The 18,231-nt window shown below is 39.4% G+C and overlaps 1 protein-coding gene across 1 annotated transcript in view; it reads right to left on the bottom strand.

The window, feature by feature from the left end:
- TM9SF2 (transmembrane 9 superfamily member 2) overlaps positions 1–18,231 on the bottom strand; it is a 68,166-nt gene that overhangs the window by 14,853 nt on the left and 35,082 nt on the right. Inside the window, exons 9-12 of the mRNA XM_036249895.1 lie at positions 17,555–17,663; positions 12,274–12,406; positions 8,968–9,087; positions 2,784–2,841 (exon numbers count right to left, since the gene is read on the bottom strand). Of these exons, the coding sequence (XP_036105788.1) occupies positions 2,784–2,841; positions 8,968–9,087; positions 12,274–12,406; positions 17,555–17,663 (420 nt within the window). The remainder of the gene's footprint in view (positions 1–2,783; positions 2,842–8,967; positions 9,088–12,273; positions 12,407–17,554; positions 17,664–18,231) is intronic.

Genomic DNA, 18,231 nt, shown 5'->3' with positions numbered 1-18,231 from the left:
AAATGATATTGATTTTTGAATTACAGATGAGATTTTTATTAATATAAGAAAGCATTTCTCTTTCCATTAAATTCTTTTTAAATCTGGAAACAATGTTGAATATTATCAAATGCCATTTTGTTGTGTCTACTGTAATAATTATATGTAGTTGTTTATTTATATAAAATTACGTGAGTCAATTTCATACTAATAAATGATCCTTTTTTCCCTAGGTGAACACCAATTTCTCTTGCTCCGGAAACTTGGGTTCTTGGTGCATGCGTGCACGCACTCTCTCTCTCTCTCTCTCTCTCTCTGTTTACCTCACCATCCTACTGGTGAACACTTAGTTTTTTGTTGTTGTTGTTAATTCTTACCCGAGGATATTTTTTCCACTAATTTTGAGAGAAAGTGGAAGGGAAAGAAGGAGGGAGGGAGGGAGAGAAGACAGTGAGGGAGGGAGAGAGAGAGAAACAAACACTGATGTCAGAGAGACTCAGCGACTGGTTGCCTCCCACACGACCCCAACCAGGGCCAGGGATTAAACCTGCAACCCAGGTACATGCCCATGATTGGGTTCACCCTTTGGTGCTCAGGCCAACACTCTAACCACTGAGCCAAACTGGTCAGGGTGAACATCTACTTTTAAAGGTGGAATGAAGATCAGAGAAGGGTTGTCCAGAGTTATTAAGGAACAGGCATAGGCTAATTTCTGTGAAGCAAAAAAAGGAAGGAGTTTCAAAGAGAAGCTATCCCAATGTTAAGAACTGTAGAGAGGTGCCCTGGCCGGTTTGGCTCAGTGGTTAGAGAGTCAGCCTGCGGTCCAGAGAGACCCAGGTTCCGTTCCTACTAAGGGCACGTACCTCGGTTGCAGTTTGTCCCTGGCCCTGATTGGGTCGTGTGGGTGGCAACCACTCGAAGTGTCCCTTACACGTCGATGTTTCTCTCTCTCTCTCTCTCCCCCTCCCTCCCAGTCTATCTGAACAAAATATGAAAAAATGTCCTCAGGTGAGGATAAAAAAAAAAAGAAATGTAAAGAGGTCAAGACAGAGAAAATCATTTCTAGATTTGAAAATGACATCACTGGTAACTTCAGGGAGAAGTTCACTAAAATGACAGTAGAAAAAAGACAGATGACATGGCTTTACCTTGTAAATGTATGTTAAGAAAATGAGAATAGGGAAATGTAGACTATTTTTTTCAAGGTATTTTGTTCGGAATGAAAAAAAAGTAAGAAAGTAAACAGAAGATGCTTATGGAGGCTCTTTTTAGGATTTGGGAGACCTAAGCTTATTTGTAGGAATAAGACATAAAACACATGAACAGAACACAGAGAAAGGGAGAAATAGAAGATATCAGAGATCAGAGGGAATGTTTGATCGGCAAGATTCTGAAAGAAATCATGGCTGACAGTCTGGTAAGAAGGGACACTTCCTGAGTTGACAGCAGAAGGAAAGAGGACAAAAGATATAGCTTGAGAAAAGCATAAAAATTTGAATAGAACATGAATGGATGAGAAGCATGTGAATCCTCAACAAAGGTGAAAATCTGAGAATATTTATCGCAAATGTTCATTAAAATTACAACTATTATAACTCATTTCGGGCCTTCAAATGAAACAGGCCTGGCTTCTAGGTTTAACCTTTCGCTTGCTTTATGGCTGCTGACTATCCAGAGGCTAGTTCTTGCCCACCAGATGGTGACAGTATGGGGAGCTGGGGAAAAGGGTTCTATTTCTAGGATTACATGTACATCAGATACTTGATATGAAAAGCTATCCTCCAAAGGAACATGGTTGGTGGTTAGTTGTTGTTGTTTTTATGTGGTGGTTTCTAAAATTTTTCAAAAAGTTTTTGGTTAATGTTACTCTACTTAAAGGAATAAATTTATAAGAAGCAGCAATGCTTCTGATAAAAATCTGAAAATGTATCCTTGCCTGAATTATTTCAGGTGAGGATTCTTTGCTATAATCATGTCCAAAGCTTTTTTTTTTTAAATCCTCACCTGAGGATATTTTTCCATTTATCTTCAGATAGAGTGTGTATATGTGTGTGGGGGTGGGGTGGGGGGGGGGAAAGAGAAACATTGATGTGAAAGGGACACATTGATTGGTCGCCCTCTGCACAACCCCAACCAGGGCCAGGGATGAACTGCAACCGAGGTACCTGCCCTTGACCGGAATCGAACCCTCATTTCTTTGGTCCGCGGGCCGACGTTCTACCACTGAGCCAAACCGGCCAGGGCTCATGTCCAAAGTTTTAAAATGCAGCGTATACCATAACATGTCAGACTAACTTCTACAGACTAAGACATAGACTATTTATTTTTTATCCTCACCTGAGGACATTTTCCCAATAGAGTAGGAGGAAGAGAGAGGAAGAGAGAGAAAGAGAGAGAAACATCGACGTGAAAGGGACACACCGAGTGTGCTGCCACCCGCACAACCCAACCGGGGTCAGGGACAAACTGCAACTGATGTATGTGCCCTTAGTGGGAACCGAACCTGGGTCTCTTGGGACCGCAGGCCAAGGCTTTAATTGCTGAGCCAAACCGGCCAGGACAAGACATAGACTTTTAAAAAAGGAACATAAAAACTCCTCATACCTAGAGGTACTCTTCCCAGATAAAACATGTAGTAGTCATTCTGCAAATGTTTATTAAATATTCACTTTACCCCTTTTAACAAATTCATTATCTTTTGAGTACGTAGTTTAGAGGCAGAAAAGATTAAAGATTTAAGGAATTACAAATTTGAGAACTACAATATGAATGTTAAGAAAGTTATTATGAAAAAATTTACTTACCCAGGACAAAGAAAGGATGTCAATAAAACGTTTGTTTTCCACTTCTCACCTCCAAAGGCTGTAGATGAGAACAAAAATGGCATAAACATAAAGACTTTTCTTCAAAACAATGACCCAAGTGTGGTATTGGACAAACTGTCAGAGAGCCCTGGGTGCCTAGTCATAGAAAATGACACTAGAAAATGCTAGGTTACTCTTTAATCAAGTGAGCCCAGTCACAGATGCACATCACAGGACTGCCCTAGGGAAGTCCTACTCTAGAGGTTTGTGTTTCCCCATAAAATAAATCTAGTATAAAAGGAAAGTTATCCATACCAGTTTTTATTTTCCATTCTTTTTTCTACTTCAAAACAAACTCTTAACTTCTAGGCCAGTTTCAATAATGGGACTGTGTAGAAAAAGGGCACACTGGAGATTCTCATTTATCTTGAGTTCAGTCTCGGAATTTGTTATAAAACCAAGAAACCTAAAGCCTGACATGTAACACATTTAAATGTCCATTGTAAGTCTGAATGTTAAGGATTCCTCTAGCACTGTAGTTCTGGTAGGATGAGGGTGGGGGTGGGAGATCAGTGTCAGATCAGGTGATTAAGAAGAGTAGAAGGGTTATAAGACCACTTGACAGAACAAACTTGTTTACACACTTTTACACTGCTTTGCTCCTTCCTGCTCCATTCCCTCCCCCCCACTTAAAAACAAAAACAAAAAACTCAAGTATATAAAGTAAAAAATGTAAGTACTCCTTTGCTCCCAGTTTAAAAGTTGGAGATAAAACTGCCTGAGATATGACAACAACTTTGATTATGTAAAAAAGGGTTAACAGCCCTGGCTGGTTTGGCTCAGCAGTTGGAATATTGGACCTTGGACCAAGGAGTCGAGGGTTTGATTCTGGGTAAGGGCACATACCTTGGTTGTGGTTCAGTCCCTGGCCCTGGTTGTGGTCATGCGGGAGGCAGCCAATCGATGTGTCTCTCTCACATCAATGTTTGTTTCTCGCTCTCTCCCTCCCTCCCACTTTATCTGAAGATAAATGGAAAAAATATCCTCAGGTGAGGATTAATAAAAAGGGGGGTTAACACAGTTTATAAGCAAGTACCACTTGCCCTAAAAGAAAATGACAATTACGAAGAGCCATAGCAATCTTGAAAAAGAAGGACAAAGTAGGTGGGATCACATCAGGTTATACTACAAAGCTAACGTAATCAAAACAGCCTGGTACTGGCACAAGTACAGGCATATAGACCAGTGGAACAGAACAGAGAACCCAGAAATGGACCCAAGACATTATGCTCAATTAATATTTGACAAAGGAGGCAAGAGCATACAATGGAGTAAAGACAGCCTTTTAATAAATGGTGTTGAGAAAATTGAACAGCTACATGCAAAAAAATAAAACTAGATCATCAACTTACACCATACACAACAATAAATTCAAAATGGATAAAAGACTTAAATGTGACTAGTGAATCCATAAAAATCCTAGAAGAAAATGTAGGCAACAAAATTTCAGACATCATATGCAGCAGAATTTTCACTGATACATCACCTAAGGCAACAGAAACAAAGGAAAAAAATGAACACATGCGACTACATCAAACTAAAGAGCTTCTGCACAGAAAAGAAAACCACCAAAATGGAAAGGCAACCCACTCTATGGGAAAGCATAATTTCCAATGATACATCAGATAAGGGGTTAATTTCCAAAATACAAAGTGCTCATACAGCTCAACAAAAGTAAGACAAAGAACCCAATTAAAAAATGAGCAGAGGACCTAAATAGATACCTCTCCAAAAAGGACATACAAATGGCCAAGAGACATATGAAGAAATGCTCGATATCACTAATCATCAGAGAGATGCAAATTAAAACAACTATGAGGTATCACCTCATACCTGCCAGAATGGCTGCCATCAACAAATCATCCAACAAGTGCTGGCGAGAGTGTGGGGAAAAGGGGACTCTAGTACACTACTGGTGGGAATGAACACTGGTGCAGCCACTATGGAAAACACTATGGTGTTTCCGCAAAAAAATTAAATATTGATCTGCCATTTGACCCAGTGATCCCACTTCTAGGAATATATCCTAAGAAGCCTGAAACACCAATCAGAAAGAATATATGTACCCCTATGTTCACAGCAGCACTATTTACAATAGCTAAGATCTGGAAACAACCCAAGTGTCCATCAATAGATGAGTGAATAAAAAAGTTGTGGTACATATATACAATGGAATAATTTGTAGCTATAAGAAAGAAAGATCTCTTATCCTTTGAGACAATATGGAGGGACCTCGAGAGTATTATGCTAAGCGAAATAAGCCAATCAGAGAAGAACAAATACCACATCATCTCACTTATTTGTGGAATATAACGAACAAGGTGGGCTGATGAACGAAATAAGACCTAGAGACATAGAAAGGAGTGTGGTTCAGACTGACAAACCTCAGAGTAGGGGGGTGGGGGGAAGGATGAGATGAACCAAAGAACTTACATGCATGTATGCATAACCACTGGACATAGACAACAATGCTAGGGGGGTGGGGACAGGATGGGGAGGAGGGTGTCTAGGGGAGAAAAGGAGGAACATCTGTAACAAAAATTAATTAATAAAAATTGGAAAAAACAAACAAACAAAAAAAGAAAATAATTATATATATGATTTTAAGTCAGAGTATCGATAGAGAATATTGTGAAATTATTAATTTTTGGTTTAATATAATTCCAATCAAAATTCAAATAATGTTTTTTGAAACATCAAAAATGACTCTATATAATAAAATATTTTGTGACTGGGTCCATGTAATAGCACCTCTCAGAACATTCTGCCTGATTAATATGCTACTTGATCTGTAACTGGGAGATCTTAAGAATGAAGAGGAGATAAAGAGGAATTCGTCTGAGATAACAGAGCACGAACTAGAACTTCAAGCAGAAGGAACAGCATGTGGAAAGGTCCTTAGGTGGGTGTAAAGGTCCACTACCTGATTGAAGAACTGAAAGAAATTCAGTGTAACTAAAACAGTAAGAAAGGGGGAGGACTTCCGGTCAAGATGGCGGTGTAGGTAAACGCAGTATCGCGTCCTCCCACAACCACATCAAAGTTACAACTAAACTACGGAAGAACCATCATTCAAAACCACTTGAAATCGCGCTGAATGGAAGTCCTACAACTACGGAATTAAAGCAGCAGCCACATCCAGACTGGTAGGAGGGGCGGAGGCGCAACGGGCTGGTCCCACACACACGAGTGGCAGATAAAAATCAGGAGGATACCTCAGCTGGGAAAGTCCTCGCTGAGGACTGAGAGGTCCCCGTCCCACACCAGGTGCCCCGCTCAGGGTTCCAGCGCCAGGAAGAGAAGTCCCCATAACTTCTGGCTGGAAAAACCAGTGGGAACTGAGGCTCAAGGAAGCTGACACGGCTGGAGCCCCAGGCGGCTCCTCTTAAAGGGCCCATGCACGGACTTGTCGGACTCACTCCCTCTCAGCTTGGAAGGGAGGCAGATCGAGGGGCACCAGAGACATACAGGGAAGAACTGAGCTGTTTGGCACTGGAACGAAGGCTGGAGAGGGGGCTTTCTCCGGGACAGACGTGCTGTCAGAGGCCTTTGTTCCTTTGGTGAGCCCTACCCTGGGGTGGCAGACAGAAGCCATATCTGGGACTCCAGCAACCTGGCTCACACTGCTAGCCCCACCCTGGTGATTCCCTGAGGCCCTGCCCCACCAACTTTCAGGCCCACCCAAGCTGTTGCCAGTTGCTTTACCATAGGATTGGCCTGTCTTGGATCCTGCTTCAGGTTTTCCTAAATTCTTTCAAACGATCAGCATCTGGTCTCAGCTAGCCCCATCCCTCTCGTTAAGTAATACATAGAAACAAACACAGGGAGGCAGCCAAAATGAGGAGACAAAGAAACAGGTCCCAAATGAAAGAACAGAACAAAACCCCAAGAAAAGAACTAAGCGAAATGGAGATAAGCAACCTAACAGATGCTGAGTTCAAAATACTGCTTATAAGGATGCTTAATGAACTTAGTGAGAACCTCAGTGAACTTAGTGAGGGCCTCAAGAGCATTAAAAAGGACCAGTCAGAAATGAAGGAGGCACTAACTGAAATAAAGACTAATTTAAACAGATTCAATAGTAGAGTAGGTAAAGCCCAGAAGCAAACCATCGATTTGGAATATAAGGAAGCAAAAAACGCACAATAAGAACAGCAAAAAGAATAAAGAACCCAAAAAAATGAGGATAGTGTAAGGAGCCTCTGGGACAACTTTATGCGTGCCAACATTCGCATCTTAGGGGTGCCAGAAAGAGAAGAGAGAGAACAAGAAATCAAAAACCTATTTGAAACAATAATGACAGAAAACTTTCCTAATTTGGTGAAGAAAACACATACAAGTCCAAGAAGCACAGAGAGTCCCAAACAAGATGAACCCCAAGAGACCCACACCAAGACACATCATCATCAAAATGCAAAAGGTTCAAGACAAAGAGAAAATCTTAAAAGCAGCAAGAGAAAAGCAGTTAGTTACCTACAAGGGAGCTCCTATAAGGCTGTCAGCTGATTTCTCTAAAGAAACTTTGCAGGCCAGAAAGGAATGGCAAGAAATATTGAGAGTGATGAAAAGCAAGAACCTACAACCAAGATTACTCTCTCCTGCAAAGCTGTCATTTAGAATCGATGGCCATATAAAGAGTTTCCCAGACAAGAAAAAGTTAAAGGAGTTCATCACCACCAAACCGTTATTATATGGAATGATGAAGGATCTTTTTGAAGAAAAAGATAAAATATATGAACAAACAAAATGGCAATGAATACATATCTATCGACAATGGAATCTACAAACAAAATGAACAAGCAGAGCAGAAACATTCTCATAGATAGAGAGAACATTTTGTTGGTTGCCAGATGGGAGGGGGGTTGGGAGAATGGGTGAAAAAGGTGAGGGGATTAAGAAGTACAAATTCATTGCTAGACTGACAAACCTCAAAGGGAAAGGGGTTGGGGGGTGGTGGGAAGAAAAAAACCAAAGAACTTATATGCATAACCAATGGACAGAGACAATGGTGTGGGAAAAGGCGGGAGGGAGGGGGGCAGGAGTGGGTCAATGGGAGAAAAATGAGGAACATCTGTAATACATTCAACAATAAAGATTTAAAAAGAAAGAAAGGGGGAGGTCATGTGCAGGCAGGGGTCCAACTATATCTCACATGTATTAAAATCCATTATTACCACACTAATTCTGTGTCCTTCAGTAAAGGATGAAAGAAAAAAGACTTGACAAAATTCACAAAAATTAAACACACTCATATACACATACACATAGGACTTCACATACTCACGAGAAAACTGTGTCTGGCAAAGTTTAGCTAATGTATCTCCTTGGGGCTGAGTCCAACCAACCACACATTAAGGCCACCTATGTAACCCTACTGTATTAGCTCAAGCCTTATTCATATAAACCCTAGCTCTGTCCCATCTCCCTGGCACTTTAATTCATAGATTACGTATGGGACCATCTCAATGGATTTCAGGACTCCTAAATCAGGCAAACTTTGGCAAGCACTGACCCTGGTAAAGCTGCTTTCTAAGTCATCTAATCACATCCTATCCTTACTCTGTGGCCCTGATCCTTCTTTTCATTGAGCCTTATTTTTGGAAAGCAAGAATACAAGAGATTGCAAGTAACTATATTACAAAAGTAACTTACTTCAGAGCTCTTTAAAGTAGTGAGATCTTAATTTACTTTAGTTAACTTTTATAAATATTAAATTGATATAATTATGATTTCTTTAATGTAAGAAAATGTATTCCTATATATATGACTTGTTTTAGCAAATAAATTGGTGATACGCATTTGTAGATTTTCTTCATTAGTCTACAGATTTCCACGAATGTAGCAAATCTAAATTATTCCCCGACCTTAAATCAATGTCAAAAGAACAAAAAGACAGGATGATGGATAAGCAGCACCTATATTTACTTATTTCACAGTATAAGCATTTTTGAACAAATAAATCTAGGGATAGTCATTTACTTCACGAGTTTCTTTTAAATAAGGATACACACCTATAACACATATTGTTTAGAGAGCATCAACAACCAGACATCAAGGCTCAGACACACTGATGTAGCAGATTGGAGTCCTAATCTGACACCCAGTCAGGGTGACTTTTACTTACACTTATAGAATCTGGCAGCGACATAGCCTGCAGGAGTGCCCAACAGCACCCACAGGACCACAGCACAAGTCATCAGTGCTCCTCTGTTGGCAGGTGATAAAAATCCCAGGCAAGCAAAAACTAAAAAAGAAGTTAAAGTTACAAATGTTATTAGTTTCCTTTGTTGTGAAGTGATATAAAGCCCCTTTCTTTGGCCTTGGCCAGGTATCTCAGTTGGTTAGAGCATCATCCTGATATGCCGAGGTTGCAGGTTTGCACACCCATCAACCAATGAGTCCATAAATAAGTGGAACAATAAATCGGTGTCTCTCTCTCTTTCTCTCTCTAAATTCAATAAATAAATTTTTTAAAAAGACCCCTTTAAAAATAATAAACTAAACATAACTCCTTGAAGTAAACAATCTTACCATGCAGCCACACTAAATCTTAGTAATATTTAAGGTACTGCATCAATAGATCATACATAAGGCAAGCTTCACTTTGGAAGTTTCTTACCAGGGTCTGTAAGACTCCACTTTTCCTGTTATCAGAGGTGGTGGACTGAATGCTCTCAGCTCTTCTAAGATTCAAATACAACTTTAAAAATCAATATCAATAAAAATATTCTCACTATGAAATATTCTCACTTTTTGTTCCTTTTAAAAGGTCCTCTGGGCCCTGGCCGGTTTCACTCAGTGGTTAGGGCATGTACCTCGGTTGCAGTTTGTCCCCAGCCTGGGTTGGGGTCGTGTGGGTGGTAGCTAGTCGATGTGTCTCTCTCAAATCAATGTTTCTCTCTCTCTCTTCCTCCCTCTCTATCTGAAGATAAATGCAAAAATGCCGTCAGGTGAGGGTAAAAATAAATAAAATAAAATAAAAGGTGCTCTGGGGTGAAAAACCCTGTGACAGTCAAATATAAGAGACCAGACAAAATCCAATCAAAGAATAAAGTAGAGAAAAAAGACTTCATACCACCCATAGCTTTTTAAATACTACAAAGCACTGAAAGACTTGATCGATGACTCGGGGAAATTCTGGCTCCTACCCTTATTAAGTTGGTTAGTTTTATTTGTTCTTCCCTATAGAATCCTCTCTACTAACAAGAGACTTCTAACTTTAAGCTGGGACTCAGAGTTATAACTTGTACAGAAAGTCAAGTGGCTTTCTAATTCCAGGAGCACATGCCCATGCACACCTTCTGATCAGGAGGAAGGGACAAGAGGAGAAACTAATGATCAGCAGGAAAGAGGAAAACAATCAGGCTAACGTTAGATCTACAGGAATTTCAGCAAAGATGCACTGCATTCCCCATTCCCCCACAGGACTGAGAAATAGACTGTTCTGAAGCAGAAAGTTCATATTCAAGCATTTATGAAAAACGATTCCTGTCATTTCCTATCCTAGGCTCTCTGAAACTTTCCTTCCTTACAAGTTCACTTCCTGGCTGATGCTAACAAAGATCAGATGGTGACAGAAAGTGGCTCCAAATAAAATTTTAAAGAAGAATTTTATTCTCAAGCATTCATTCTGCTGTAACTCCATCCTGGCTCTCTGGGAGTCTAGTGCCTTTCATGCTATCTGTCCTCTGGCTGTGTTCAGGTCTCTCACGATTTCTCCCATCCTACCTTCTTCAGTGTAATATACTGACTAATTGCAGCCCTACCCATCACAGCTGTATCTCCTTATTAAGTAAATATATATGTTCTAGTTAATCTTCAGGTTAGTCTTCAAACTGAACCTAGAGGTGTAAATCAGTATTTCCCAAACTTATTCAAGTGCCAGGCATTTAAAAGTGATAATCCTCTTTGTAAAGTATTTTTGTAGTTAATATGTACTTTTTGTTCCTTTTAAAAGGTGTCTGAGGTGAAAAAACCTTGTAACATTTAAACATAAGAGATAAAGCAGAAGCCCTGGCCGGTTTGGCTCAGCGGTTGGAGCGTCCACCTGCGGTCTGGAGAGACCTGGGTTCGGTTCCCGCTAAGGGCATGTACCTCGGTTGCAGTTTGTCCCCGGCCCTGGTTGGTCGTGCGGGTGGCAGCCACTCGATGTGTCCCTTTCACATCGATGTTTCCCTCTCTCTCTCTTCCTCTCTCTCCCTCCCACTCTATCTGTACAAAAAATGGAAAAATGTCCTCGGGTGAGGATAAAAAAAAAAGGGATAACGCAGAATCTAATAAAAGAACAGAATAGGGAATAAGTAAATCATAAAAATTTGGAATTTTACTAAAAGAAAGTTACTTTAGTATTAAACATTCAATATGCATCAAACATAAGAATAATGTTCACTAAAAAATTATTAAAAGATCAGTGGTTTCTGAATTATTCCAGTAATATTCATTTGTTACTGTTCATCACCAGCAGGAATCAATGAAGGAAACATTAAAAAAAAAAAATGCAAAATTTAGAAAATTCTATCCATAAACATTTTTTTCTCTTAAAATTAGGAAAATTGGAAGACCATGGAAATAATGCATCCCCAGAGAACAGCATCAGAATCAGTCCTATGGTTGATCAGTATCTCTAAATTAAGTCTATTAAAAAAAAAAATCTGATTGTTTTATGTGACAAAATTTTAAGTAAAATTTTTGAAGATTTTCAGGTGGCATAGGAGGAGACCCCACTCCTACAGGAAGAACTTTCCTGAACACTGCTAGAGAAAAAAAGAGTTCTTGCTTCCACCTGGACAGTGTGGCTCAGTGGACTGAGAGTGCTCCCATGGGCTGAGAAGTCCCAGTTCAATTCTTGGTCAGGGCACCTGCCTGGGTTTCGGGCTCGATCCCCAGGAGAGGGGTGTGCAGGAGGCAGCTGATCAATGATTTCTCTCTCAAATCAATGTTTTTCTCTCTCTCTCATTCTCTCCCTTCCTCTCTAAAAAAAAAAAAAATCAATAAAAACACATTAAAAAATTTCCTTCCAAGATGAGAAAGGTATACAAAAACCTTCCTACACTCTTCTCTTTTCTGTCTCTCTCACTGAGGCCAAGAATGTCTTGGAATCTAATCATACTGCTCCTGGTGGGGCAGAACAGTCAACTGTTGTGACCCTGCTTCCAGGCTGCCCAGACTCAGACCCATATGGTGTTTCGGGAACTAGTCACCTCCACCTCCAGTGCTGCTATGACAAAGGCTGGTCTCTATGCAGCTGAAGAGAGATATGAAGAGTCAGCTTTTGGGTACAGCTAATCCTACCCCAAGTCACATACAGCTAGATTTGAATGCCAAAAATACTCTAGGGACAAGCTAGCCTAGCTACCTCACTTAGAAAAGCTAGTTTTCAAATAATTACTTAGAAAGAGTATTTTCTACTTAATCTTAACTTAACACTTACACAGAGTCACAAATGTCATAATTAAAATCTGTGTTCCTGATCCTAGAAAGACTGATAGCAGCATCCCTTTTCTTGGAGGACGGAATATATCGCCATGAACTAGTTTCCAGCCAAATTCTTCCTGGGCATCCTCCTAAAAAGAGAATGAAATTGCTTGTCATGTGATATCACCAAGACAACTAGACATTGTTGAATCTACATAGAAACATTAAAAAAACCTTACAAATGTTAATATTTATTTCAATTTTGAAGTATAAAGCTTGACTCAAAGAGCTTTATAGTTCTACTGAATTGTTTTTAAAGAAATGCTGTGTGTTAAGGTCTATAAATACTATAGTTATAAAAAAATTTTAAGTAGAAATACAAAGATAATATGAGACTTACCTAGTTATAGTCTAAGCTTTATGATCCAACCTAATGTCTTAATTTTTAACCACACTCCATCTTTTTCAACTTACATTTATTATTCTCCAAAATAAATCAGATCTCATATCTACTTTGCTGATACAAAACACTTCCAGCCAGTGGCTTAGTGGTTAGAGCATCGGACATGCACTGAAGGGTCTTGGGTTTGATTCCTGGTCAAGGGCACATACCTGGGTTGCAAATTCAATCCCCAGGCTGACTGGGACACATGCGGGAGACAATCAATTGATGTGTTTCTCTCACATCGATGTTCCTCTCTCTTTCCTTCTATTCCACTCTCTCTAAAAAACCAATGATTAACAACAACAAAAAAACCCAGCCTGCCTTGGCCGGTTTGGCTCAGCGTTTGAAGCGTCGGCCTGCGGTCCAGAGAGACCTGGGTTCGGTTCCTGCTGAGGGCACATACCTCGGTTGCGGTTTGTCCCTGGCCCTGGTTTGGTCGTGCAGGTGGCAGCCACTCGATGTGTCCCTTTCACGTCGATGTTTCTTTCTCTCTCTCTCTCTCTCTCCCTCCCTCCCACTCTATCTGAACAAAAAATGGAAGAATGTCTTCGGGTGAGGATACAAAAACAAAAACAAAAAAACCCAGCCTGGCCACTGTAGCTCAGTGGATTGCCCATCATCCTGTAGACTGAGGACCTGATTCAATTCTTGGTCAGGGCACATGCCTGGGTTGCAGGCTCGATTCCCAGTAGGGGGAGTACAAGAGGCAGCCAATCAATGTTTCCCACATCTATGTTTCTCTCTCTACCTTCCTCTCTCTCTAAAAAAAAAAAATCAATAAAAACATACTTGAAAAAAACCAAAAAGCCACTTCCACATACACTGGGAATTAGACTCTTAACTTGTCATTCATGAGAAATGTACAAATTAAAGTTTTATTAACAGTTGGTAACTGTTAGACCAGGGTGATGGATAGTATACCAATCTCCTTGCTGGTATGAATGCCTGAGTTAAAAGTATGGAGGAAACATATATATGCACCCCCTTCTTTTAGGTAAGGCAATACATCAGATAAAAAGAAACCATTTCTGATTACTTTTTTATTGAATAAGTACACTAAAACATTCAAAGAATGTAAGGGAAAACTAAGTTTCCATTAGAGAGCCAAGTCTCCTTTCTCGGAGCAAACAAATTTGACTAGTTTCTTATTATCCTTGTAGAGCTATTCTACCTATACATAAGCAAATGCATGAATATTTTCTCTCTCTCTCTTTTTTTTCACAAATGGTAGCATATTATATACTATATTTCATACTTTATCTTTTTAGTCTAATTATATCATGAAGATGCTTCTACATCTGTATAGAGTTGCCTCATTCTTTCCAAAGATTACCCAGTATGAATACTGTATAAGTATTCACTGTATGAACAGTCCATAACTGAAATGTTCTGCTATTATGAACAACATATATTCATTGTTTTAAGATAAAAAAAATAACAATAATAGCCCAGGCAGTGTGGTCAGTGGTTGAGCGTGGACCCATGCACCAAGAAATTAACAGTTCAATTTCTGGTCAGGTTGTGGGCCAAATCCCAAGTGGGGGGCATGCAGGAGGCAGCCAATAGATGTTCTCTCTCTCTCTCCCGCTCTATCTGAACAAAAAATGAAGAAATGTCCTCACCGAAGGACATGTTTCCATTTTTTGTTCAGATAGAGTGGAAGGGAAAGAGAGGGGGAGAGAGAGAGAGAAACATCGACGTAAAAGGTACACATCGCATGACTGCCACCTGCACGACCCAACCAGGGCTGGGGACAAACTGCAACCGAGGTACATGCCCTTAGTGGGAATCGAACCCGGGTCTCTCTGGACCACAGGCCGATGCTCTAACTGCTGAGCCAAACCAGCCAGGGCTTCAGAAATATTTTTTATTTATTAGTTATTTTCTGCTAAAGTACTTCTATAGAAATTCCTTCAGTGAAGGTCTGTTTGTGGTCAACTGTTTTATTAACCTGAAAAAAAGTATTTCATCTTTATTATCGAAAGATATCCGCTCTGGATATGTGATTCTATGTAAATAGTTAATTTTTCTCACCAACTTAAAGTATTATTCTACCTTTGAGCTTCTATTGCTAATCTGTTTATCTTCTGTAGATGTTCTTTTTTCCCTCTGATTTTTGTCACCATTAATCTAAGTATGGATTTCTTTTCATTTATTTTTTTGGGATACATTGTTTCCTTTGCTTATGGATTCTTATCTTTCATCTATCTGTAAAACTCTCAGCTTTTCCATATATTTTATACTCTGTAACTAATAGTTCTAGTATCTGAAATCTTGGCGGGGGGGGGGGGTTCTAAATCTGTTGTTTATTGTGAATTTCTGCTAATAGAACATATTTTGTTGATCTTAAATTGTGGGACTCCTGCAGCTAAGTTTGGGAAACTTTCCCTCAGAGAATTTCTACTTGACTCTGCCAAGAATCAGAAGGCACTTACAAAGCTAGAATCATTTTGCTCCCCTTTAAGAAGCTAGGCTTAATATAGGAGGAGAATGGGGTTCAGCTCCTACATTAATGACCTGAGATTTGCTCTCCCAATTGGTTAAAGACTTTATATAAGGATCGACTTAAAGGAGAACTTCAACCTTTCGTACTTGTGTTGCTTCCTGCTCTGGCCTAAGCCCACTTTGGGGGGGGGGGGGAGTATTGCACAGTGGAGGTAGTCCTTGGCTATGTTTCTCACCTACCTTGAACTCAGCAATGCGCCAAAAAATCTGGTACATAAAGGACTGACTAGTTTATTCATTCATTTTACTCAACAAATATTTACTGAGCACCAATTATATGATCAGCACTGTTCAAAACACCAGTGATGCTACAGTGAGTATAAAAGAAGAATCCCTCTTTTCATGAGTATGTGTTCTCATTGGGAAGGCAGACAAACAAAATAAATAAATAAAATACATAGTACATTAGATGGTATAAGTGCTATAGAAAAAATTAGGAAATGTGGATGTGTATGTGGGGCAGAAAACACGTAATTTTAATGGAATGGTAAGGAAGGTCTCACTGGGAAGATTGTGTTTCAGTAAAGACTTGAAGGAGGTAAGGAAGCCAGTCGAATATTTGAGGGATGAACATATGAGGTAGAGAGAAAAGTAAGTATAAAGGTATTGAAGTGGAAACATTGTTGACAAGTCTGAGAAACAGCAAGGTGGCCAGTATGGCTGAAGCAGAGCTCTAAGAGGTACGGCAGTGCCTTCTGGACGACTGTAAAGACTCTGGCTTTCACTCTAGGCAAAATGGAAAGCCACTGGAGGATTGTGATCAGGAGTGAAATCTGATTTATGTTTGAACAGATTTGCTTTGACCACTACAGTAAACAACTGGAGGGAGAAAAAGAATTGGGAAGGTTGCCCTGACTCCATATCCCATGGCACAATTCTCATTAAATTAAGTAAAGTCCACTAACTCAGTGGTTATTTGGAAATGCCTAGTATGAACAGAGTATCTTGAAATTACTTAATAAATATTTTTTTCTTTATTAATTTTTAGAGAGAGGAACGGAGAGGGAGAGATAGAAACATCGATGAAAGAAAACATCAACTGGTCGCCTCCAGCATGCCCCTTAACTGGGGATTTAGCCCATGACCTGGGCATATGCCCTGACCAGGTATCAAACTGGCGACCTCTTGGTGCATAGGGTTGATGCTCAACCACTGAGCCACACCGGCCAGGGCTTGAAATTACTTTAATAAAGTATTTAATAAAACTATAAGAATCATGATAAAGGATTATAGAATAGAAGGGCTAAAAAGCTTATATACATTAACATGTTCTTTTTCTAATTAGAAGAGGGCAGAAAGGTTGAGGGGAAAAGGCTAAGAAGATGGGAAGAGAAATCATTAAAAATCTGAGTTTTTTGTTTTGTTTTGTTTTTTTTATCCTCACCCAAGGACATTTTTCCATTTTTTGTACAGATAGAGTGGGAGGGAGAGAGAGGAAGAGAGAGAGAGAGAAACATCAATGTGAAAGGGACACATCGAGTGGCTGCCACCCCCACGACCAACCAGGGCAGGGGACAAACTGCAACCAAGGTACATGCCCTTAGCGGGAACCGAACCCGGGTCTCTCCAGACCGCAGGCCGACGCTCTAACCACTGAGCCAAACTGGCCAGGGCGAAAAAATCTGAGTTTTTTGTATTTATGACAAGTCACTATGGTTCTTGTGGAACTTGTGTTAAAGAGCTGCTATAAATGAAGAGCTATACAATGTGTAACATTCTGCAACTTAAAATGTTGAGAATAAATGAGGTTGGGGCATTACATTACTTTGAATATACTAGAAGGTTGAGATAATAAATATTCAGTTAAAATTAATTTTTAAAATTTAAACATACATAAATAAAAATTGCTTGGTAGTTATTCTATTCAACTTTGCTGTTTCACACACTGGGTGTGTGCTGGGAATGGAGAATCAGAGAGAGTTGACAGCACGTAAGTGAAAAAAGAGGACAGAACTAGAGCCGTGCACCTACACCCATTCTGTATCAATCTACTGACACAGATGAGACTGTGAACAGTTCAGTTCTGAATGCTGTGGTGACTAACTTTCTAGAGAATACCAATTCTTAATGATCATTTTCTTATTTGAAAATGTAAATTCAGGATAACTTTTGAGAAGAATGTTTTAAAAGCACATTCTGTCTAAAGCTATTATTTAAACCCTTTCCATATTGGGGAACCACTTTGCAAAGCATGTAACTGTCCAACCACTATCCTGAACCCCTGAAACTAATACAAAATAATATTGAATGTAAACTATAATTGAAAAATAAAAAAATAAACCCTTTCCAAAGAAAATATGAAGATAATGCTTGGAAGACTGAAGAACAGTTCAAGTGTTTCACTCACCGTAGAATCCATCTGATTATATCTGGCAATATCTTTATGCAGTGTCCGTAGCATAATCATTGCGACCATTCCCGACAAGAAGAGGACAATGACCAGGGAATTCATAATGCTGTAGAAATATGCATGCCAGGATCAATCTGTAGCTTAATCTTTAGAACAGTAAAACTCCTTTTTAAATTGTTTACTGAGTAATATTAAAACAGCATTTTTCAAAATAAAAACTTTACATAAAATTCAACAAATTCAATGAACTGTGTTCTGCTATGTGTCCTCTAGTGGAAACATAACTATACACTTATAATATAGTTTTGTGGTCTTCTGAGAACTAGAATTATTTTTGTCCATGGTCAACATTATTAAATAACAACTGTGCCTAAATTAGTGCAGCACAAGCTGCAAGAATCCACAAAGGACTGATCTGTCTCTCAAGTTTACTGAAGAACAAATTTACTCAGTAAATTAATGAGTGTCAAAGGATAGTTGGCAAAGTAGGAAAAGGAGAGTAAAGGCACCATTAACTTTCTAGATAAAAGTTTTGAGTCAAACTTTTAAGAGGGCACAATAATAAATAAATAGTCATAACAATAGTAGCAACTTGTTTATTGAGCACTCTTCCTTTATAGGTAAGGTGCGTAGATACTCTGTTTCATTATCTCCTTTAATCCTCAGAACAGTTT

This window comes from Molossus molossus, unplaced genomic scaffold (assembly GCF_014108415.1).
Source record: "Molossus molossus isolate mMolMol1 unplaced genomic scaffold, mMolMol1.p scaffold_m16_p_9, whole genome shotgun sequence".
NCBI lineage: Eukaryota > Metazoa > Chordata > Mammalia > Chiroptera > Molossidae > Molossus > Molossus molossus.
The sequence above is the reverse complement of the archived record's forward strand: the minus strand, read 5'-3'. Positions and strand labels throughout refer to the sequence as shown.